The following is a 24,548-nucleotide window of genomic DNA, read 5'->3' on the forward strand; positions in this document are numbered from 1 at the left end:
AATTCATATCAGAAATCCTATCAGAATAGTGTATGTTGTAAACACAGTTTATATGAAATTCAGACACACTTTCCATTGCTTTAATTTCAGTTATGAAAAACGCCACAATCATAAGTCGTCTTTTAGACGCTACTTTTAACTGTTTAAGAATAAAACTGCAATCTGTGGCCCATAGAGACACTTTTATTGCCATTAAACATTAAATTCCATGGCCCCATGAGAAAAAGTCTTGGGAGATTAAATAAGCAGTGCTTCCCAATTGCACTGAAAACTCTGCCTTCACAGACGTTCATACATGATACAAAATGTTAAAACAATTTATGAAACAAACAGTCAGAACAAAACTCAGATTTTCAACAGGAGTGTATTTAATTGGTGCTCCTATAAAAGCTACTTACCACCTCAGTTTTTGCCACTTTTTGATCTTTGTGAAATATTAAAAATAGAAAATAATAACCCAAGTAACACACTGTGTAGCACTCCAGCATACTCACAACAGTATATATACTGTACAGTAATTAATGCTACCTTTCAGTAGTAGTACAATGTCTGCACCACTAGAGGACTCTATGTGACAAAAGAAACTATGTGGCATTTAAGAAGCAACCATTAAATAAACAATTACTAAGAAAAGCTTTTGATTTTAAAGATAAATGAAAAAAAGTGATATTCTACACAAGCCTGAGGTTCAAATGCAAAAAAATAGTCTCTCTTGCATCTTTGGCTCACACCTCAACAGTTAGTACTGTTACGCAGTACATAAAAAGGCAACTACTGGTGAGAGACAGAACAGTACCGCTATTTCAATACAAATTACAGTTTTCAGAAACAAAATGTCTAACAATGGTGTAGCTATAAGCACAATGCCCTAAATCTTTTAGACTGAGCCCTTGAAGTATTTTCACTCCTATCAGGTTTAAAGCGGTTTAAAGCCGTTTTGTTTTGGAAATTATTTTCATCTTTGTCAATGGTTGCTGGAACAACTGTATTTTGGGACCATCAGCTGGAAAAAAAAAAATATCCATTTCCAAGATCCAGAGACACAGTGACCCAAATACACCTTCCAACATACCTTGAAACAACGATAATCCATTTTACGTAGTGGTTAAGCCTCATATATGTCATTATATAACTAAGATTGTTGACTGGAACTTTGCTGATGGTAGAACATCAAAATAAATCTGTATTACTGCTTAGGAGGAAAAACTGACCTCAAACCAGCAGGGAAATTGCATATAGAATAATTGGCATTTGGTACATTAAATGATTTAAACATTTTAAGAGTAACTTTTTTATAATATAAATATTATGTTGTATGCTCTGATCAATAATACACATGCTATTATAGCAAGCAGAGGGAAATACATGCTGACTGTCTGCTCTGACATTAAATTAAAAGTTGTATGATTTCTTAAATTTTCAGTGTAGTAATCAGATAAATGTTTGTAATCTAATATATGAAGTCATTTTGCTTTACTGGAATTTAGAGACCACATCATCTGTTCTCTGGAACTAAAACCATCCATGGTGTCTTCAAACATTGTGACTAAATTCATACTTTGTGCCATTCAAAAAAAAAAGGCTTTCCCTCAAAAAGTCTAGGGGCCACTGTGCTCTACTACAAAGTTGAGGTCAAGTCCACTTTAGGATGTTGAAGTTAAAAAAAGTGAGTGCAATGGCAATGCGGTGTAGCTATACCACCCCATTTCTCTGAGATGCTGGACAGAAGCAGCCGCTGCTCCATCCCAGCTCATTATTGAGCAGCTCCTGCTGCTTTTTTCTGGTCTGCCAGTGCTGTGCGAGTGGCTCCATGAAGAGAGAGACTGACGAGAGCAGGTAACACACACCAGCTAAGTAGAAAGAGCAGTCGTAGGTTCGGGTGTAGTCATACAGGAAACCTGGGGGACACGAGTGAGAAGTCAAACATTTGCTGTTCGTGATACATAGAGGACATACTGGAGCATGATTATATTTACCAAGGTTCAATTTACTACTCTGTAAAAATTGCTAGATTTCTCTCACACCATAATGTTACGGTTAAAAAAATATTTCTTTACAAAAAATAACTCACTACTTCTACTCATATAACATTAAACCAAATTTAAAAAATTTGCATCAAAGAATTTCTTTCTGTTAAGGTGACTGTAATGCTATATGATACATTGCCCAAGCTGAGGCTCAGGTGTACATGGTTTGGTTAACTGTAACTGTAGGGCTAAGGTCAAGGAGTACACTGCCTGCAGGAGAAAGCTGCGCCATTACTGACTGAGAGGCCCTGAGATCCTACACTTCCCCCACCCAGAAAGAGTAAACATACCCCCCATTGCAAATAGGGCCTGCACAAGCCCCTCCTAAACTGGGGCCTGTCTAAGGGTGAGTGTGTACAATTTCTAAGAATTTTATCTGTGACCAAAGCGGCATGTACCAGGCATGTTTATGCAGACATCATGGCGATCCAACTGAACCATCAACTTACTGCTGTTTCTCCCTGATTTCAAGCTGAATTTCAAACACACTGCATATTCACGTACACTGAATTATATAGAACAGTGGTTCTAAAAGCGAGGTCTGTCATTTTTAAAATAAAATTTATTTATTTTTTTTTTTTTGCATTGGTTTATCAAAATATTATTGAGTTCTCATCATTCTAGCATATTTGACTGGTCACTTTTTAATCCAAATTTTAATCCACATTTTGATTTTTTAATCCAAACCTCAATCACTCAAAAATAAGTCGGCTTATAAATAATGTCAACGTGGACCTTTCTGTCAGTGGACACTTCAGGATTAAAAAGCTCTTTATTGCACCAATAAATAGCCAAAATATCTATTATTGTACACATTTAAATAACGAGGCTAATATTTGAATAGTTGGATTAGGTTCATTAAAATTATTCTGTACTGAGGAGATGGCTGTGGAATTTATTTCACAGTTAAATGCGCCACTGGCTGCATAATGTTTGAGGACTACTGGTATTGAATATGAAGGTCTGTGGAGGGGGAAAAAAAAACATGCAACCGAGCAAGTTAACATGCTGCTATATAAAGAAAAGTGACATGATCTGCCTGGCAGTGTCAAAAGAAGATATATTTGTTCCCCCTTTAAGAAAGATGACACACTTTCACAGGTCAGGCACCAAAGTGGTACCTTCCAAGTCTAATAAACCATGCAAGCATTTTAGCCCTGGCTGTTTGAATCACTGTTCATTCTCTAACAGCTTATGTGGCATTATTCAATAATTTACTTATGGCACTGTGAAAAAAACCTACCTGCCAGTGGAGGACCTGTTAGACAGCCAAGCCCCACGAAGAACATGGAAAAACCCATAGAGTTGTTCACTTTTTCAGACCCTACCAAGTCAACCTGGAAAAGATGAACAATTGTGGGAGTGTGTAAAGGGAATAGTTACTTAAATGCAACACAGTGATAGTACCTGGGCCAAATCACATTTTACACACGTGACAAATGAAAGGAAAACAGTATAACGTGTCTTAGGAAGATGTTGATCCACTATGAGCTGCCAGAACAGCTTGAATGTGCTAGGCACAGAATCTACTGGAACTGTGCCGAATGGATGAACACCATTCTTCCAAAATATCGTAATGATGCTTCCTTCTAAGTGGACAAGTAGAGCCAAACCATGCCAGCATAATACCTCCACAGCATAACAGAGCCAACATTTGTTTCCCTTTAATTTGTTACCGGTCTCTAGTTCTGAATGTTCTAAGTCTCTGCGGTGGGTCTGTTTGGAGTGTTTCCAATAAGATAACAAGATGTCCTAACCAGTGTCATGAGGCAAGGTTCACAAAGTTCAAAAACTGGGATTTACCACTGCAACAACTATCCCACTGCAATGCCCATATAATAACTTTGAATGTACAGTATGTTTTATTATTAGCTTTTTAAACCTGTCATTGGTGTAGATCCTCTATACGTTTATAAACACTTTGTTCAACACTTTTTGTTTAAGGGCAAAGAAAACATATTTCAACATCAAAGTAAAGGACAATAGTTTCAGTTTCTTTTGTCATAGACTCTTATTCCAGACTTCATGTGCAGTGAAAAGGTAACATTATTATTATTGTTCCTGACTTTCTTCTGAAAAACACAACAGGCATGTCTGGGACTTCTTTTGTCATATGCATTATATGAATCACTATAAACATAGGAATGTGCTCTTTGATACCTTGAAACTAGTCCACTTGTAATTTCAAGACTTGAAACACAATTGTGTATATAAATAGGTTGCCGTTGGTCCAAAATGCTACCAGAGTGCTTTCTAGATAACGTCACCTAAACCCCTATCAGACTTAACATGGACTTCTTGTTAAATCAATTGATTATAGCCTGTTCACTGACTTACAAAGCTGCACAATTATTTGTCTGACCTAGCTGCTGATTACTGTCTACCACACACACATACACCATACTCTTGCTCTCTGTTCTAAGACTTGTAAGACAAAGAAAACTCAGTAGGTGGAAGGGTTTTCTCTTTGAGCCATTTTATAGAATCAACTTTAGGAACTCTTAAGAGTCTCAAACTCAACATTTAGGTCTAAAGGTAGATTACCAAATTTTTTGACAGAGCTTAAAAACAGCAGCAGCAGGTTTACAATCTGTTATTATTTTTTAATTAAAAAAATTTTTTTTTTTTTTAATTTGTTATTATTCTGCCATGTCTTAGTAGCCTAAGTGCTTGAACATGCATGTGTGTTTTTCATGGCCACTATGTAAAGATTGGTATTGGTAGCCCATTGGTAGTGTGTTACTGATGAATCCATAATAAAACTATTGAATAGTACAATACAGTCGTATTCTACAGCATAGAAACCTGATATTCTGTAGGTTTTGTTTGAATACATTCATTTACTAGAATGATGCATTGTGATACCACTCTTCCTCTCTGGATACAAGTGCTGATGCTAAATCCTGATGACATAAAGTGTATTAACACTGTGTGATAGTTCAGTACTCACCAGAACCGGGAGGAGCAGAGCCATGTATCCCCCACAGAAGATGGCAAAGAACACGGCGAAGATCATGAGCTGAATGTAGGAGGTGGCGAGGGGAGAGAGCAGGTTGACTATCCCGCACAGGATCAGATAGGCCTTGTGGTAGTGGTACTTATGTACTAGGTTCCTATCTGTCACCCAGCCAGAAGCCAGCTGAGCCACAGTTTCTGTTATACCTGTGTGAGACAAGAACCCAATCATCACACGATCTCACACTGCATCTGCACAAAGTGTCAGTAAAAATCACTGGTGTGAAGGAGTTTGAAAACAGTGTCACTGATGTCTGCCACATTCTGCCACATTTCTGAGTGAGTAATGTTGCTAAAAGCATCAGCTGATAGGGCTCAGTGAGCAGTGACTTCTCTGTTGTGGTGAATGATTGTGTGAAGGTTTGTGTAAGAGGCCTGACATATGCATGGGTTCAACCATGGATCACTGGCTCCATTACTCTCCAGCATATTGTATTCCATATAGAAAACAGGCGTCAATCACAGAAAAGCCTTAAACCAGCTTTATGCTGTATTATTTTCAAGCACAGTTAAAAATCACATTGTAAAATTATTCTTTGTTCATGAGCTGAGATTAAAAAGCATAAATAGGGACATTCAGAACCTAGTTCTGGCAGTGTCAGAACTTCTTATTGGTATCTCCAGGTGTCACACCACTACGATGCCTGTCTAAAAGCCACCAATAGGAGGACAGCATAGGATTACATCAAACTCATGGGACAGCTACAAATACGGTAGGCAAAATGTAAACAAAATTTGCTAATGCACAGAAAAAATATCCCTATTATCTCAATCTCACTTTGAAGAATGTTTCTGTTTTTCTGTTCATTTTCTGCATGAGCTCAGATGGCAGTGATTGATGATGTAATTAGAATGTAATTTTCTTTAATCACAGGAGGATCTTCACTGTGTACTGTGAAATGGAAAACAGGTTATCGCACAGTCTGTTATAAAATTCAACCAAGATTTTATTGGGATCATCTTGTACAGTGTGAAAAAAGTAGTAATCTTAAAAGACTGCTGAAATTGCATGGTGTAACGCAGGCTTTAAACAGATTTCTTTTACACAGAGACAACAATCCTTATAATTACTTCACTATATCCTTCAAGACACCCTTAAAAATACTCTTTCAAATAACTGATTTAAATTTATGGAGTTACTTAAATTACTTATATGGATTATATGGATATTATGTTTATTGTTTTGAGTATGTCAACTGCATAAATTGAGGCATAGAATTTGAATGAAAAATTTATACCAATTGGCCATTTTTTTTTGTTATTTTTCAATGTATAGATGGTTGTTTTTTTTTAAATACAATTTACTGTATGTGTATTTACACAGATCAGCCATAACATTAAAACCACTGACAGGTGAAGTGAATAACATTATCTCGTTACAATGGCACCTGTTACTAGGTGGGATATATTAGGCAGCAAGTGAACAGTCAGTCCTCAAACCTACAGTGGGCTCCTGCGCATCAGAACTGGAACATGGGGCAATGGAAGAAGGTGTCCTGGTCTGATGAATCACATTTTCTTTTACATCATGTGGATGGCCATGTGCATGTGAGTCGCTTACCTGGGGAAGAGATGGCACCAGGATGCACTGTGGGAAGAAGACAAGCCAGAGGCAGTGTGATGCTCTGGGCAATGTTCTGCTGGGAAATCTTGGGATCCTGGCATTCATATGGATGTTATTTTGACACATACAGCCTACCTAAACATTGTTGCAGACCAAGTACACCCCTTCATGGCTACGGTATTCCCAAATGGCAGTGGCCTCTTTCAGCAGGATAATGCGCCCTGCCACACTGAAAAAATTGTTCAGGAATGGTTTGAGGAACATGACAAAGAGTTCAACGTGTTGAATTGGCCTCCAAATTCCCCAGATCTGAATCTACTCGAGTATCTGTGGTATGTGATGGACAAACAAGTCGAATCCATGGGGGCCCCACCTCACAACTTACAGGACTTAAAGGATCTGCTTTTAACGTCTTGGTGCCAGATACCACAGCACACCTTCAGAGGTCTTGACGGATCAGAGCTGTTTTGGCGGCACAAGGGGGGCCTACACAATATTGGGCAGGTGGTTTTAATGTTGTGGCTGATCGGTGTATGTGTTAACTTACATTTACTTGCATGTCATTATTCATGCCCTTGCATATTTTTCCAGATTAATTTCACCAGTTGTTGGGATGAGGGGCCTGAAAATCTCAGAATAAATAAACAAATAAATGAAATGAATTGAGTTTTTTGGTATCATGGTTTGAGGGTCTGTGCTGCAGCAGGGTAATCGACTGGGTTATGCTGCAGAGATCAATAATGTAAAGCAGCAAAATATTTATGGATCAATGGTACTGATCGGAGCCATCACTGCACACTAGATGCTAATGCAGCTGTGCAGTGTATTTTGCATCATTAGCAGTTTGTGAGAATAATAATGCATTGAAAATGCATTATTTTAGAAATGTATGCAATGTATGCAGAACCACTCCAACATACCTTTACCCAAGTAAATAATAGGAGCCCAGGAGAATGTGGGAAACTTGCCAAACATGCACAGAACACAGTATTGAATAGACAAGCAAGTCAATAAGGTCAACCATAAAATGTAGGCCACTCTTAATGCAGTGGCAGCATTACAGCACACACAGTGATGTTCTTCGCAGTGGTCAGACATGAAGCGAAACAGCTGGACAATATTTGTCTGTCCTCACCACACCACCAGAGGCTGTATCCTGATGTGCCCCTACTTGAGCACAGAGACATTTGGGGATTGCTTGTGTGTTTAAGGCACAGCAGGTCCAGTGAAACTCACAGCTGTATTTATCATGTACTACACAGTTACACTTCAATAGTGTTGAAGTTCCGAACCAAAATGGAACTATTAAATCCCTTTACCATCCTGCGATCTCACAGTTAAAAGTCTAGCATACAGGAGGCTCAATTCCACAATCAACTCAACAGCACAGGTGTGTGTGCTTTTATCGAGCTACCTAAGCAACCACTGAAAATGAGGGAATGCAGTGTGCCCACTACACAAAAAAGAGACAATGGACTCATGCTGGGGGGACAATGGACCAAATGCATGTCCAATTTCCCAGTCCACTCATTAAGAGCAAAAGCGTTTTTGGCCGATCTCTTCTCCTGCTATTATGCCCCAGTGCTCCCCAGTACAATGTCAGCCACTTTAGAGGCGGTTGTGGAATTGGGAAGCCCTGCCGTTGCTTAGCTACTTCCTCGGCTCAGTGACACAGAGTGGCCCACGATGAGGAGGCGCTTTTAGTGCCCTGAGTCGCACTCAATCGCTCAGGCTGTCCTACTTAGAAAAAAAAGCTCTGAATCAAGGTTGAACAGCTTTTTTATGAAAATGTCATCAATATGAGACTGACAACTTTTAATTACTTTTAAAAGTTTTTAAGCAACTGATTAGATGCTTTGGTTACTTGGACAATCAATACAATATCTGATCCTCTTTTGTGGGTTTTCTTTTAAACCTTGCAGTCTGGCCCAGGTCTTGACAAGTACACTTTGCATTATTTATGACCATGCACATTCTGCCAGTTTTCAGAAATGACAAAAACTGACACTGAGTTCTAGGCATTAAACCTGACAGGTTTACATGGTGCAGCATATGTTTGTATGACAAAGTAAAGGAAAAACCAATGGCTCTGCTATGCTGTTATGAGGTGGGGGGAATTTATTTTGTTGGTTTGGTTTGGGTCCACTTGTTCCGTTAGAGGAAAGTGTCACTGCAGACCAATACAAAGTTATTCTGACGGATCACTTTGTCCTGTGATGAAACATTTCTATCCTGTTGGGAGTCCCATGCACAGAGCACGACGGCTGACTGAATGAATATCTCATCCAAACTGAACACTTACAGGAGAATTTGAGCTATGTATTAGAGAGCATTCTCCACTGCCATCATGTAGACTTGTAGAACCTATGGCAAATGCCTTACTAACACACATTATGTTGGTTTTTCCTTTAATGTGTCACTCCTCTGTGCACAATCAATGGCAAGGCACATTTAAGTCATTACTTTAAGTTGATTTTCCTTCATTTTAAATGACTAATTATTTATAGCATCTATAATTAAAAAAACAACAACATATATTTAGACACTCTGAGAGGAGGTCTTTTTCTGTGATGTAGTCTCACCATTGGGATACTTCTGAACCCAACAGCTCTGGCCACTGGGATAAAGTTCATCTTTTATGTAAGATTCATTACATAACCCTGCAGAATCACAGTAGCCTACAAATAATTAATGTGCAGACACTGACAGGCTTTTTGCATCTACTTTTAAACTATTCATTCAAATATGGCTCAGTGCACAGCATAGTAACAAGCAAGATGAACATGACAAAATAAAACCCAAAGATCAAATTTAGCCCCTCTGATGACTTTCCAATGTAACTGACACAGTTTGTTATTTGTTTGTCATATACAAAGGTTGCTATAGATGTCATTGAAAGCTAGCTTTTCTCATTCTCTCTCACAGGACTAGAAAACATCAGGTCTCAAATATTCTTGCTCTGCTCTAAGATGTCCTGTACAAAAGTAATTACAGTATAGATTGTATAATGTGAGATTGCCAACGTGTTCCTTATTCGTCCACTTGACGTCCAATATATCCAGAACTCTGCAGCTAGGGTTCTCACTTTTTCTAAGAAATCCTCTCATATTACTCCCATCCTACACAGACTTCATTGGCCACCCGTTCGTTTTCCTCATCACCTTCAAAGCACTTCATGGTCTCGCGCCCCCCCCCCCCCCCCCCCCCCCATACATTTCTGATCTCATTCATACTTACTCCCCAGTTCGCACATTACGCTCTTCAGATACTGGTCTCCTGTTAATTCCACGCCACAGGTTAGCATTGTTTGGTGGACGAGCGTTTTGTATCTCTGCCCCTACACTCTGGAATTCTCTTCCCAAAAACATACGTGATCTTTCTTCATTACAGGATTTCAAAACCCACCCTAAAACACATCTTTTTCTTTCTTGTTTTTCTGATCTCTGACTGTATGATCTGATTCATGCCATGGATTTCTTGTTTATTTCCTTTTGTTCTTTGTCTGCTGTCATGTTTATCTATTTTCAAATTGTAAAGTGACTTCGAGTCTGCAGAAAGGCGCTATATAAAATAAACTTTTTATTATTGTTATTATTATTTTATTGACTCATTACTTGCACTAGAAAATCTTATAACTTACATTGTGACAGCCTTAAAATATTAAAATGTATTAAGTCTCCCTATTGACTTACTGGAAAAACATTCGTAAGTTTTTATACCATTTTTATACCATTATAGCAGCAAATGATATAATGGTAACATGATTCTATAATTACAGAGATGCTGAGAAACAGGATCAATTTCCTGATACTCACCTGCCACAGATATGATAAAAGATGCATCCATGGGGTCAATGCCCAAAGTCCTGGCTCTCGCTGACAGGTGGAAGTAGGGGATAAAGTAGGCTAACTGACTGAAGACAAGCGACCAGGTATATATGCAAAAAAAGGGATTTTTTAAGAGTGAGAAGTCCAAGACGTTGGCTTTTTTGGTTGGTGTCTTCTCCTGTATTAAGGAATTCACAGTCAATTTGCCATTTGTTTCTGGACAAACCTTTACTGGACAATTGTCCAATTCACTGCCGCCATTCTGGACCAGGTTTGTTAGCTCCATAGCTTGGTGGTTTCTCTGCCCTAAAGATGTGTTCTCAATGATAAGTGTATCCCTGTGAATGGAAGGAGCTCCTGTTTTGGCAATGCCATTAGAAATGGCTGGAGTCACTTTTTGACTGTCCTCAAGAGGTTCCTTCTCCATTTGTGTCAGAGAAGCAGGCAGATCTCTGCTGAGACTGGGGGCAGGCTGCATTTGGATGGGCCGCAGCAACATTGCAGAAGCCACTAGGTTCAACATCAGACCACCCAAAATCAACAGAGCTCCTGCACAGACAAACAGATCAGTTCAATAATCAGCATTAATGAAGTTTCTTAGTAGTCTGGTACAGGCTGTTGTCCACTTATTTCTGTCCTTCTGTTTTTTATGTTTTGATTTTCACATTTTTTTGTAACTCAACAGCTTTTCAATTAAGGACTTCAAAGCACCTCAAAGCATTTTTTTTAATCTACTGTAAAAGAAAAACTTGATGTTCTGATATTCATATTTACCCTGCCATGCATACTGATCCAGAAGCAGCTGTGTGAAGGGTGCCAGCGCAAAGGTCAAGCCCATGCCAGATCGCCCAATGGAGTAAGCCGTGGCTAACCTCTTATGGAAATAAGTAGCAGTCACAACAGATGAGGCTTGGTACAGCAGTGCAAAGCCAAGACCTGAAGAATAAGTGTATAAGTGTTTAATTTTTGTAATTCTATACAGTAAAAAAAGAACATCTAAGTGAGTTGTTTAGTCAATTGTTAATAAATTATCATCTAGTATAATAGCATCTAGTTTATGTCTATATGCTCATTTACCAAACTTCAGTTGGCCTGAACTTAATATGCCCAAAGACCTAAGACTCACCTACCACCAGCCCCATGCTGATGTACAAGTAGACAATACTGTTTGCGAAAATGCTGATGAGAAAGCCTGCGGTCACCAGTAGGGCTCCGATGATGGAAGTGATTCTGTTCCCCAGCTTAGCACAGGCTACGGAGGCTAGAGGACCTGATGGTACAGGGACAACACTATTTGGAGGTATGCAAAGACTAGAGTAAAGAAATGAAAGAAAATGCAAGCTATAGATCCAGGTTGCTAGCATCGTATTTATAATTGGTAAGCCATTTCAGGGGTGCGACTTTACAGTTCCAACATCTACACAAGGAACTGTACCTTGTCATTCTTGCAAGGCTACGCAACCCTCATATTCGTCTGAGTTCCTGGATGCAGTGAGTGCTACAGAAATAGGTGGAACTGTTTGGCCGCGTGTAAGGGATGGTTGTTATAGGGACAGCAGGTCTACCTCCTGAGAGTCTGATGCTGGACATGATGGAGCCAATCCAGCTGATGCTCTCGGACGAGGCACCGAACTCGTCCTGCAGCACCACGAAGAAGATCCCAAAAGTCTTCAAGGTCCCCATCACCAGCACGTTCACCTGGTAGACAGCAAACAACACAAATCAAAATGGCAGAATTACTGTGGTAAGAGATCATTAGAAATCAAATTCCTTGAGATCATCAAATTGTAGACAAATCTGTTGCTGCAAAAAAAAAAACAGTTTTGAGGTAGGTACTGCTGCTGAAGACACACCAGAAAGCAGTGCAGAACCACCATCCAGCCCCATCCTCCATCCGGTGGCTCCATGTAACGCAGCTTCTCTTCTTTCTTGGCAGCTTTGGTCTTCTTTTCATACTGCGTGAGTTTGGCTGCTTTGCCCTCACTGAAAACACAGTGATGCTCTTTTAACATCAACATCTACTGACAGTCAATCAGTGGACATACCACTTTACATTTCGTGTCCATTAACCACTCTTTTTTTCTGCATGTCTGTGAAAAGCTTTTTGCTTTGTTTGTACATGGCTTTAAATTTAATCAGTGGCAATAAAAGCCACAGTAAATGTGAAATACGAATTGGAAACCTACTTTCAAGAAGTTGTGGGTAAATTATTATTTTTACTTTAAATAACCTTCATAAATCATTAAAAATTAGTAATACATTTACGACATTTGGCAGATGCCCTTATCCAGAGCAACTTACATTTATCTCATTTGTACAACTGAGCAGATGAGGGTTAAGGGCTTTGTTCAAGGGCCCAGCAGTGCTAGGATTTGAATTCATGACCTTCCGATCAGTAGTCCAATGTCTTAACCACCGAGTTACCGCTGCCAGCAATAGAAAATCAGCCACTACAGTTAAATGTGAACCATTAACTAGTCTTCAGCAGATTCTTGAAAATGTTAGTGAGCATGTTATTTGGTATAAATACAAACAAACTGGCCATATAGCTGACCAAAGAAGGTCAATGTCCCTTCTCTCCACTGTTTACCATTACTGCTATGAGGCTGCTGGGTTTGGCGCAGTCCTCATAAATCTTTAATCTTTGTCCTTCTCAGATTGCACTGGGTCACCATGAATCTTAAGCATCTTTATGTTTGGTAGTTAAAATCTGAAGTGAGAGAAGAATGATTCTGTGTACTTTCTAGAAACTTGCCAACATTTTGCCGACACTGGAATTAGACTATACTAAGTTATTAAGTTGTACCTGATAATTCTCTGATTTTAGGATATCAAACTATGAAGTTTTTTTTTTTTTTTTTTTACTTAATCCTGCCAAGCTGAGATACCTTTTCCTATTTTTTAATTGCTCCCCTTCTGTGTGAGACTCATTTTGGCTGAACGTTCAGAACCTTATAATTCTATGGCCTTAATGGAATAAAATAATAGAAACAGCATTACGATAATGGAAGTGATTGGGCAAACAAAAGGTACTTATGAGGTGAATTGCAACATTTCAGCAATAAACATTTCTATAATGACCTCTTTGTAATGGTGTACTTTTAGACATATATTTTCCAAGCATGACAGAAAGCTTAACATTTTATGGTAAGATTACAGTAATAAGGACTGTAACACTTTATTTGTGTTCGTCTTTATTTTGTCTTTATAGGATGGAAGCAGGTGGTCAGATATGAAGCCTGTGGAACAAAGATGTGAGCATATTGGATGCGGCACATTATTCGCATGGCACACTTATCTTGTTCATTCGTTCACTGTCATTAGTTGTTTTATCCTGTTAAGGCTCTCTGTGGTTTAAAAATACATATAATCATATTTTAGGAAATAAAACCAAATACATTAGAAAATATTACGGGCAGATACAAACAAAAATAACTGCAGGATAGACCAAGATCAGTCCTGTGCACACTTCTGCACAGGCAACACTAAAGGAAAACAAAATATACTGTACAATTAGGGGGCTCTGAAGTGCCAATTTATACACAGAACTAGAGTGTAAAATAAAATGTCTGCTACTTAATGAAACTTATACAATGAAGTAAAACACATGTTAATTTTTTCCCCTCTAAGCTGGCAGAATTTAATAGGTGCATCTTAGAGTTTAGGGTCTATTCTTTGGAGTTTTAGGGTAATAGTAATTATAAAGAAATTGACCAAAGTACCTCTTGTATCATTACTATTTGTGTTGAAGTGCAAAACTCAGTGTGTTTTTTTTAACTAACATTGCCTAGAAGCTGCTGAGCCAATACTGCTTAATGTTTCTCTGCTGGTATGCTAATATACACACCACTGAACAGAAATGCTCATGTCGAGAGGCCTAACCCAAATCTGTCAAAAACTACTTAGCGGATTAGGGAAGAATGGATTGTGACTGTGTTTCGGGCAAAAGTATTTCTTTAGGTGTGTTACTCAATGACTGCCAAAGAGTGTTTGTGAATGCGTGCTGTTGTCATTGCGTTTAGTTCAGTTCAGTGTCTCGCAACTTGAGAACTTGAATTTGACTCACTTGCACTCTTATTTTTCCAGTTTAGAAAGTTTGAGGTTTCCAAAAAGTTCTCAAAAAATGTGTTAGAAAAACAGGTATATTTGAAACAGGTATACTTGATTGATGTTCAGCCTCCAATTTCTAGAACTATATCCAAAACATGCTTCATGCAGACAAGTTTTGATTTTCCCTATAGATAGGGTGAATGCATTATGAGGAATCTAACATTGATACGGCTACTGTAAGTCATCCTGTAAGTCATACTGTAAGTCAATGGGTCTGGTGTAGTAGGAAGACTGCTCTTTATGTGTTTCATGACTAGCTGCTCAAAGCTTTACATTATAATAGGTGTGAGTGTGACAGGCCAGCAGTCATTGAGGAAGGACACAGACAATTTCTTTGGCACAGGGATGATGATGGTCATCTTGAAACACACAGACAACTGCTTGACTCAGGAAAATGTTGAAGATATCTGTTGGGACATTTGCCAGCTGATCAGCACTCCCTGAGCACCCAGCCATGTATATTGTCAGGACCAGCAGGTTTCCATGGGTTAACTCTGGACAGAGTTTTCCTGATGTCCATTGCAGACAGACAGAGTACTTGGTTGGTGGAAGCTGGGGTTTCCCTGCTGGCATGTTGTTCTGTGCTTCAAAGTGTGCATAGAAATCCTTCAGTGCATCTGGAAGTGAGGCATCACCATCACAGACATGTGATATAGTTTTGTAGTCTGTGATGTCTTGAATACCTGGCCACATACACCATATACTCGATGTCCTTTGTGTTTAGAAAGTGACTTTGGATTCTTTGTGCATAGTTGCACTTTTCCTCTGATAGCCTGGGACAGATTGGCCCTTGCTGTGCAGAGGGCTGCCTTGTCATCTGATCTGAAATCAGTGTCCAGGGTTTTCAGTAGCGCACACACACTGACTGCAGCATCCATAGTTTTTGATTTGCAAAATTGGTGATGGACTTGAAAGAAGTCACAACATCTATGCACCTGCTAATGTAGCCAGTCACTGATGCTGCGTATTCCTCCAAATCTGTGGTGTGGATATATGTAACAGCCTCTCTGAAAATGTCCCAGCCTGTGTGCTCAAAACAGTCCTGAAGTGCTGAGATGGCTCCCTCAGACCAGGTTCTTTCTTCTTTCAGAACAGGTTAGGCACATTTCAGGACTGGTCTGTTTGCTGGAATTACAGATATGTGGTCTGAGCAGCCTTGTAAACAAGATCTAACGAGTTTGTTCCAAGGGTTGCAAAATCAACATGCTGGTGGAATTTTGGCAGCACAAATTTAAGGTTCATGTAGTTAAAGTCCCCAGCGTCAATGAAAAATGTGTTGGGGTGCGCAGTCTGTAGAGTACTGATAGCCCCATTGATTTTATTTAGAGCTTCACTTGCAGTAGCGCCAGGTGGAATGTACACCATAAAAATGAGTGAGGGGCAGGTAGTATGGCTGGCACTTTGCAGTCACAAACTCCACCAGCAATGAACAGTAACTATTGTAGCGTCCATGCACCACTCGTTGTTGGTGCAAGCACAAAGACCACCATAGTAAGTCTTACCAGACAGTGCTGTTATAGTGAACCAGTGCTGCTATCCTGAAAAAAGCTCAGTTGCTTTTGTTACCTCTTGGTTGGACTACTGCAACTGTCTGGATGTTCCACTAAGTGTATAAACAAGCTCCATGCAGCAGAGTCCTTACTAGAACCAGAAAGTTGGACCATATTATCCCTATTTTATCCACACTACATTCTGCTACCAGTTCTGCTGCCACTAAACAGCTAAAAAAAACAGTATATTCAGTAACCACTGGCTCAAACAGACCAAAACAGTATAAACGGTATAAAAATTCTTAAAAGGAACAGAAATTCTGAGAAAGCTTCTTCACAGTCAACTACTGAGTAATTTTAAGCAGAGATACCACACAGTGCAAAGTAGTTAATCTGAAACTGATTTAAAAATAAGTTACTATTCTGAATGCACTTCATGAGAATCATTAATGAAAAACATCTAGTTTAATAGTGATGACCTATAAGATTACAGTATAAGATTAAGATTAAATGCCAATAAACACTTGATAAAGCCCAATGTTGATATTAGTAACAACCAGATATACCACATTTAAATGAAAAAATGAAACAAGTATGATTCATCAAAGTATGTTTGTACTTGGTTAAAAAAAATGTAACTTAAATACTATGGGACTTTTATGTTTGACTACCACACAGTACTTGCAATCGTAATTTAACGCAGTTTTATTTAAATTTAATTACCTGGCTTAATACAACCTGCCTACAGTCCACTACTGAGGACTGTCTTTATATGACTTGTAGAGGGAAAACTGAGCCCTTAATTTATTCTTTTGTGTAAGATTGAGTAAGATCTTTATTGAAACAGGTCCTATTAACAAACTGTAAAAAAGACTCTGATATCCCATAGTGCTCTCTTAGATCAACAGTGTGAACACATCAGGCACAATCAATAATCGTACACTGAGTTACCACTTTTTTTTTGTTGCTCTTGCTGAAAGACTGATTCACTGTAGTGTGACTGCCCTGTCTTTCAGCCAGTGCAAAAATGACTTATATATGTGAGTACAATAGTATTTGCAACTTTACCTGCTGTGTTCTTTAGGCAGCATCTTTGATGATCTGATGTGGGAGATATGAAGAAACTTTGCAGAGCCTATTTTCTTAATGTCATCTTCAAGATAGTCTTAGCTGGAAAGCCTTAGTCTTGTATTCCTGTTAGACCTAAAACAACAGAAACAGGTCAAAGAAAGAAAGAAAGAAAGAAAAAGAAAGAAAGAAAGAAAGAAAGAAAGAAAAGAATTTAAGGTGCCTCACTTTGCTCACACAATCTATATGTTTTAGGTGAACTTTCACACTTTGTGTGTTTCAAAAGAAATTCACAGAAAAATCTTTACAGGGGCCATTCGTGTACAAGTGATTGTAACAGGTAGCTTTGAGCAAAATTGAATGACTTCTAGGTCTCAGGTCTGTCTGGGTGTTTGGTGATTTTCACCTGTTTTCATCCCTTCGTGTATAAATACCATTTAAAACCAGGCAAGTAAGTACTGTCTTAGAAGTCAGTGATTAAAACAAATTTTTCCTTCAGTGAGGCCAAGGTGGAGCAGAACAAAATCTTGGCTTACCTACTTCTAGACCATCCACTTGCAGTACGAATCTCTTTGCTAGAATTACCAAAATAGCACTGTCAATTCTGGTTGCCTTCTTAGGTTTTTTTTTTTTTAATTTAGAAATGCAAATTCTAAAACTGGTATACCCTGAACATCCTTTTACTTCTACTCCCTTTGCTGTTATAGCACTATACAGCTGCTGTGTTGCAAAATATTATAACTGATATGCAGTGAGCCAAGCTAATACCAGACTACACTAGCATGCAGATAATTTAGCTGTCATCTCAGTGCTGCAGTGAAATGCAGACTGTATATCCATGCTGCGGTAAATTGAGGCTTTTCCAGTGGGAGGGAGGGAGGGAGCAAGGGGGCAAGGGAGGAAGGAGGTGGAGCAGGAGGCTGTGCTACAGCATTAGGAGAGATGCCTTGTCTTATCACCTCACTGCACTGATGGCCTGTGTGTGGTGCTGAAGTGTAGCTTGAAGAAGTGTGCAAAAACTTTTGTATTCAGACTTGTATTCAGTTTTAGAGGACCCTTTCACTTAGAGCCTGCAATTAAAATGTGTTTGCTTTCTGTCACCTCTGGGAAAAAAATTAGTAAACACACAGTCAACAGTCCACTCTACACTGTCACAGAGAAATAATGATTATGATTTTTCTGACTTTGGGGAAAGGAAGTGAAAACCTCACTCATTAAAGATACAAATTTGTTAGTATTATCTTGTATGTGGAATTGAACACTTACATGATATTTACCCGCAAATCCATGCACAAATGGGTTAAAACAAAAAAGAAAAGCAGGTTGGGAAGGTTGTCCAGATGGGGAGAAGCGAAAATGTGCACAGTATCAGCGGCATGCCAAAACATTGCCTTCCTCCCCCTCAGGCCATAGTGCAGTTTCTTTGAACAAGCGGTATTTGAACAAAAACAAGTACTGGGTTCATTTCGTCTGTGAGACCCATTTCCACACCAAGAAAGTTTGCAGGTGATCAGATCTACTCTGCTCACATGCCACTGATAACTTTGTGCATATCTGGACTTATGGATTAGAGGATACGCTATCAATGTAAACTGGCCACATACCAGACACATACCACTGAGAATTTAAAGCCCTGTGAATTAATAAACTATTAAACTCTTGGTTCTTTTAAAGTTCAGGGGCACAAACATTAAATGTTTGTATGATACCCAAACTACGTGATGGTTTAATCAAACAGCAAAGATTGAAGGGAAAAAAAACAAGACAAAAAAAAAATAATTAAAACACTACTCATATACCAGTCAAAATTAAAATCTCAGCTCAGTCTGAGATCTGGGTGGGTGTGGTTCTAATATTCTAATGAATATGTTTGACTGACATCCTTCTGTATAGGACTCACAGCCTGCTAATCTAATCTATAACAGTTTTATTTCACGATCAGAAAAGTTTTACTAGTGTATAGTTTATATCTATAAATGCATTACTTTCTCATATTTTATATTTTAATATTCTGGTAAATCCTATTCAACGATGAAACCACAGTTTTGCTTGCATTTTGTGCACCTAAACCCAAGGTAGGGGCTATACCAAAACTTAACCGGACAGAGCAGTTTACTAGAGTCAGTCATTTGTTGCTTTAACGTGTCTCAATTTAATGCAATTTAATTTTGCAAACTTTACCCACATTTCAACCATCCAATTTACACTACCATTCAAAAGTTTGGAATCACTCAAAAAAAAATTCACATTTTCCATGAAAACTCATCCTTTTATTCATCAAATAAGTTGCAAAATGAATAGGAAATATAGTCAAGACACTGACAAGGTTAGAAATAATGATTTCTGTTTGAAATAACAATTTAGTGCTTCAAATTTTGCTTTAATCCAAGAATCATCCATTTGCAGCAATTATAGCCTAGCAGACCTTTGGCAGTCTACTTGTCAGTGTGTTGTGGTAATCTGCATCAATTTCACTCCATGCTTCACTGAAGCACCTCCCACAAGTTGTATTGGCTTGATGGGCACTTTTTCATACCACCCGATCAAACTGCTCAATAGGGTTGAGAGCCAGTGTTTGTGCTGGCCAACCCATTACAGACAGAATTCCAGCTGACTGCTTCTTCCCTAAATAGGCCTTGCATAATTTGGACCAGCGCTTTGGGTCATTGTCCTGTTGTAGGATAAAACTGGCTCCAATCAAGCACTGTCCACAGGGTACGGCATGGCCTTTAGTGATAACCTTCTCAACTAGAGACTCTTATGTGTTTATCCTCCTGCACAGTTGTGCACCAAGGCCTCCCACTTCTTTTTCTATCCTGGTTAGACAAAGTTTGTCCTGTTCTGTGAAAGGAGTAGTACACACCTTTGTAAAATATCTTCATCAGTCTACTGTTGTTTTAAAGAATAGCTTTGATTCTGATGAGTTTTTGAATAAAGTTATTTCTTTCGAGGTCGTTTAGAGACCATAATCGAACCCAAAAATGCTGATGCTCCAGATATTCCAGTAGCCCAAAAAAGGCCAGTTTATTGCTTCCTTAAACAGCACAACGATTTTCACCTGTGCTAACATAATTGCACCAGGGTTTTCTAATGAAGAATTAGCCTTTTAACATAATAATTTAAGCTTAGCTAACACAATGTATCACGGGAACACAGGAGTGCTGGTAGCTGAAATGTTGATATGCCATTAAAAATCAGCTGTTTCCAAGTTTAATAGTCATTTACAACATTAACAATGTCTGGACTGTATTTCTGATCTATCGTTTTTTTTGTCTGGAAAAGAGTGATCTTTAAAAAAAAAAAAAAAAACAACAAACAAAAAAAAAGCCTATCTCTGTCTGATTCCAAACTTGTGAAGGTAGTGTACACTGAGAGAACCAAAAAGGGATCAATTCTGGTTCAGTCAAAGCTTATACTGGTTCAGATGATTCCCCTGAGGGTGGCTCTGTGTGAGAATGCACAGACTTGTCCTTACAAGCTATGATGGCCATGATAGCTCCTACGTCTAATGGGAAACATTTCTTTGAAAGCATATTCCATGTTGCACAGTGTTGCATTCTTTGCCTCAGCATTTTGACAGAATGAAAAATTTTGTGGTGTTGGGTTTTAGCCCGCATTTTTGCTCACTACCATACCCAGCAGGCATTAGCAAATACGTCACACAATTCTCACTAAGTCCTCATTAAGGCAACTAATCATTAGTGGTACAGCACTTGTGAGTAAGAGCTATTAGCCAATTGTTGTGTAATGTGTCACTAAATATAACTGTGCATTTGAGTGTGTTATATATGAAAACATGCTACCCTGAAAAAGATGCAGATTTGTAAAAAGTGGTTAACAGATATAGGAAAGGAGAAGAATAGTCTGATCATTTCTGTGCTGTGTAGACAGCTTTTTAAATACTTTTGGCAATTATAAAATGGCTCTTTTGAAGTGTCTCGAGATCATCTTAGAGTAGAATATTTCATATCCTTCCAAAAAATGCTCTCTCTCCTCTGTCAATCACAGAGACACTAGGCAATCGTGGGTGTGTGTGAGCTCATGTGTGCAGAGGAACGCACATAGCATTAGCTAGCAGTTAGCTAGCTTCACATGTCTCAGAGGAAGCATTTCCTTCACCCTCCCGAGTTGGTAGCTGTTGTGTTATAGGGGAGAGCTGGCTGGTAGGATGGATTTGGCAGGTGACCAAATTAGAGAGAGAAAAAAAAAGATTACTAATGTGAGATAGGAGAAGTGGGTGGGGCTTCCAGTGATGTCTGTCAATATTGGAGAGTTCAAAACACCTACATAATTATCAGTTATTCCAGATCCATATTTCAATATGCTCATCTGCCTGCTCATCTGGGGGGATAACAGACTGCTCTTCTGCCATATATATATATAAGACATGGTTTATCAAGGTTGGAGACAAAGAACTTAAGTGGCCTGCACAGAGCCCTGACCTCAACCCCACCTCTGGGATGAATAGGAACGCTGACTATGTGCCAGACCTCCTCGCCCAACATCAGTGCCTGACCTCACGAATGCTCTTTGGCTGAATGAACACAAATCCCCACAACCACGCCCCAAAATCTAGTGGAAAGCCTTCCCAAAAGAGTGGAGGTTATTATAACAGCAAAGGGGGAATAAATCTGGAATGGGATGTTCACGCACATATGGGTGTGATGGTCAGGTGTCCACAAACATTTGGCCATATAGTGTGTGTATATGTGTGTGTGCATGTATATATATATATGAAATAACTCATACTAGCATACTTTGATGTGAAAATGTGGAGCTCATAAATGCATTAAGGTTTGCAGGTCTGCAATTGCTTTTTTCCCATAAGTGTTGCTTAGATTTTATGGAATGGACTGTGTGAACGTTTTACAGGATAGTTCTGTGGTTGTTCTGTTGATGTAGATTTTAGAGGATTAGGTTGTGTGGACCTAAAATTTTTTGTCTGGCTGTAGATAATTGTGAAGTGATCTTGACGATGCCCTACTCCCTACACAGGCTCCAGTGTGTTTAAAAATGCATGAGATTTGGGCTTTTAGTTTTTTTTTTTTTTTCGGTAGATAAAAACACAAAACCTGGAGCAAAGTGTATCAGTTCTTCCCTTTAAAGTAATTGTTCTTCATCACTTCAAGTTGGAATGACAAAAAGGCAGTCTCCCTGGATAGGGTTCCTCACTTCATCACTGTAATCTGAATCCAGTTAGCTAGCAGATGGAAGCTCAGCTAATTTGGTTGATTCTGAGGGGCAAACTTCATGTACTTGGCCATGTATTGGAGGCCAGATAGTAAAAAGAAACACTGCCAAATTATGTCGACTTGTCTTAGCCAAATGTGACTGAAAATAACTTGGTGGGAATTCGTTTAATCCTAAGAACACTGCAGAGTATTAAAGTTTTAAAGAAAAAAGAGCAGACAGCGGTTATTAAAGATGGCGGCATCTAGCGTTCAAAGAAGAAACCGCGCGCGCCTTTTAACTCACAACTGACCCAATTTAATTACACCAGTTTTTTTTTAATTATTTAATTTATTTATTTATTTATATTTTCAGATATCCCCCCTTGTAAACGTTTTGCTCGTTACAATGACAACAATGTCTAAATACAGGGTTTATTCTTTATTCTTACCTTATATAGCTTCTGTATTGAGATGTATAAAAAATCCGTTCTTTGAGCGACACAGTTTAACCCCTTACCGCATTAGGCGGTCACGTGACTTTTACTTATTTAGTTAGCTGCTTTTAATTCAGGAGATCTCAGCAGAGCTGCATGCTACAGTCTGAAGATTTTTGCCAAGTATTTTCATTTCCTATATATTTATAAAAGCTAAAAGACGAGATTTAACCGTTTGGGTCTGTTATGGGCCACGCTGTGTGTATAAATACACTGATGTTTAATGGATCATGTGTATAAGAAAACATTTTTGGTTGAATTAGGAGAAATCGCTGAGCCAAAACTGTGAAGAGAAGCAAAGCTGAAGTTCTGTTCAGCATCACATTACTATGGTATAACGGGGTTAGTACTCCCCTCATTCCCAGGCGCCTGGCTTTGAGAATTTAAATACAGTTACTGCATTTGATACGGAAATAAAGAGGTAAAAAAAGTTCATCAAGACCGAATCAGACGGAGTAGAAGCAGCAGCTTGTTACCTTGCTGTGTGAAAGGGCATGAAGGCTTGGTGCAGCAGTCAGTGGTGAAGGATGGAGCTGCGGTGACGTGTGTTCTCCTGAGCATCTACAGCCGCGCTCTCTGCTCCGTCCTCACACCCCGTCCAGACAGCTAATCCTAAACAATGATATGCCTTAAGGATAGCATGCCTGACCATGGCTGGTGTCTATGCCTTTCTCGCTTCTCGCCGGAGTTTGTCTCAGTTTTACAAGTTTTTACAAGCTGAGCACTACACTCATCCAACGCTCCCTGGGCTGGCTCGCGCTGTGGCGCTGCAGCTCTTGGACCACGTGATGAGAACCACGTGACTGGAATCTTGACCATAAGGTTCGACCCGAAACCTCGTGCGGCAAGGCCGGCTGTGGTTATGCAAAACAAGTGGCACCCTTTTAGGGAGTAGGCCCCCCTCAAGTTAAGGAAGAGGCATAGGATATGGCAGAGGTTCACTTTTAGGGCAACCTTTCCACTGGAACAAACCTGATCTTAACTGAGATCAAGTACTAAGCTTACCCTTCACAAATGTGAACATAACTCTTGGCCTTTAAAGCCTGAGCTGTTTATAATATGTATTCCCACGTGGAAGAATGCTTCACCATGTTATGTCTTGAACTCAAGTAGACACGTGAACACATGAACATCACGTGAACAATATGTGACCACAAGTGGAACTACATATATGTATATATATATTTTTTTTTTCAAATGAATAAATTTTCATGTGATTTGTGATTAAATATGTGTGTGTAGTGTGTGTGTGTGTGTGTGAGAGAGAGAGAGATGTGAAAAATGAAACCACATACCCTCCATGTGGAAAAACAAAATCACATGAAAATTTTTTCATTTGAAAAAAAAAACATGCATAAAAAATTAAATAGAATTAAATAAAAAAATATATTTTGAAAATAAATGGTGAAACTCAGGTTATTGTCTTTGCAGAGTTTCTGTGCATGCTGTCCCTCTGTCTGCAAGAGTTTCCTCCAGGTTCTCCAGTTTCCTCCCACCTCCCAAAACGATGCCAGTAGGTGCATTGGCTAAGATAAGATTGCCCGTAGGTGTGAATGACTGTGGGTGAATGAACTGACATCCCACCCAGGGTGTATTCCTGCTTCATGCCCAGTGTTCCCAGGATAGACTCCAGATCCACAGCGACCCAGACCTGGATAAAGAGGATACAGTAAAACATATGGTTCTGAATTTAACCCCAATCCCTATTCCTACATTATTTACATAAGAGCATCCTCCCAATAGGCTGCCACTGATATCTAAAATTCTAGTAAAATAATCAAA

The 24,548-nt window shown here is 39.0% G+C and overlaps 1 protein-coding gene across 4 annotated transcripts; it reads right to left on the reverse strand.

The window, feature by feature from the left end:
* Positions 1 to 345: 345 nt before the first annotated feature.
* slc16a4 (solute carrier family 16 member 4) lies at positions 346 to 23,569 on the reverse strand. Of its 4 annotated transcripts, none has more exons than XM_026927056.3 (10): positions 23,243 to 23,569; positions 17,102 to 17,236; positions 12,287 to 12,416; positions 11,999 to 12,131; positions 11,560 to 11,703; positions 11,208 to 11,369; positions 10,422 to 10,982; positions 4,978 to 5,189; positions 3,271 to 3,364; positions 346 to 1,898 (listed from the first exon to the last, which is right to left on the reverse strand). In XM_026927056.3, exons 2-10 carry the CDS (start codon positions 17,122 to 17,124, stop codon positions 1,693 to 1,695), a joined length of 1,665 nt encoding a protein of 554 aa, XP_026782857.3. In that variant the 5' UTR covers positions 17,125 to 17,236; positions 23,243 to 23,569; the 3' UTR covers positions 346 to 1,692. The 4 variants fall into 4 exon arrangements, with proteins under 4 accessions (XP_026782857.3, XP_026782849.3, XP_053091915.1 ...); XM_026927048.3 differs by lacking the exon at positions 23,243 to 23,569 and adding an exon at positions 17,638 to 17,932; XM_053235940.1 differs by lacking the exons at positions 12,287 to 12,416; positions 23,243 to 23,569 and having other exon boundaries at positions 17,102 to 17,238.
* Between the last annotated feature and the right edge of the window lie 979 nt (positions 23,570 to 24,548).

The sequence above is a fragment of the Pangasianodon hypophthalmus genome, chromosome 8 (assembly GCF_027358585.1).
Source record: "Pangasianodon hypophthalmus isolate fPanHyp1 chromosome 8, fPanHyp1.pri, whole genome shotgun sequence".
Lineage (NCBI taxonomy): Eukaryota > Metazoa > Chordata > Actinopteri > Siluriformes > Pangasiidae > Pangasianodon > Pangasianodon hypophthalmus.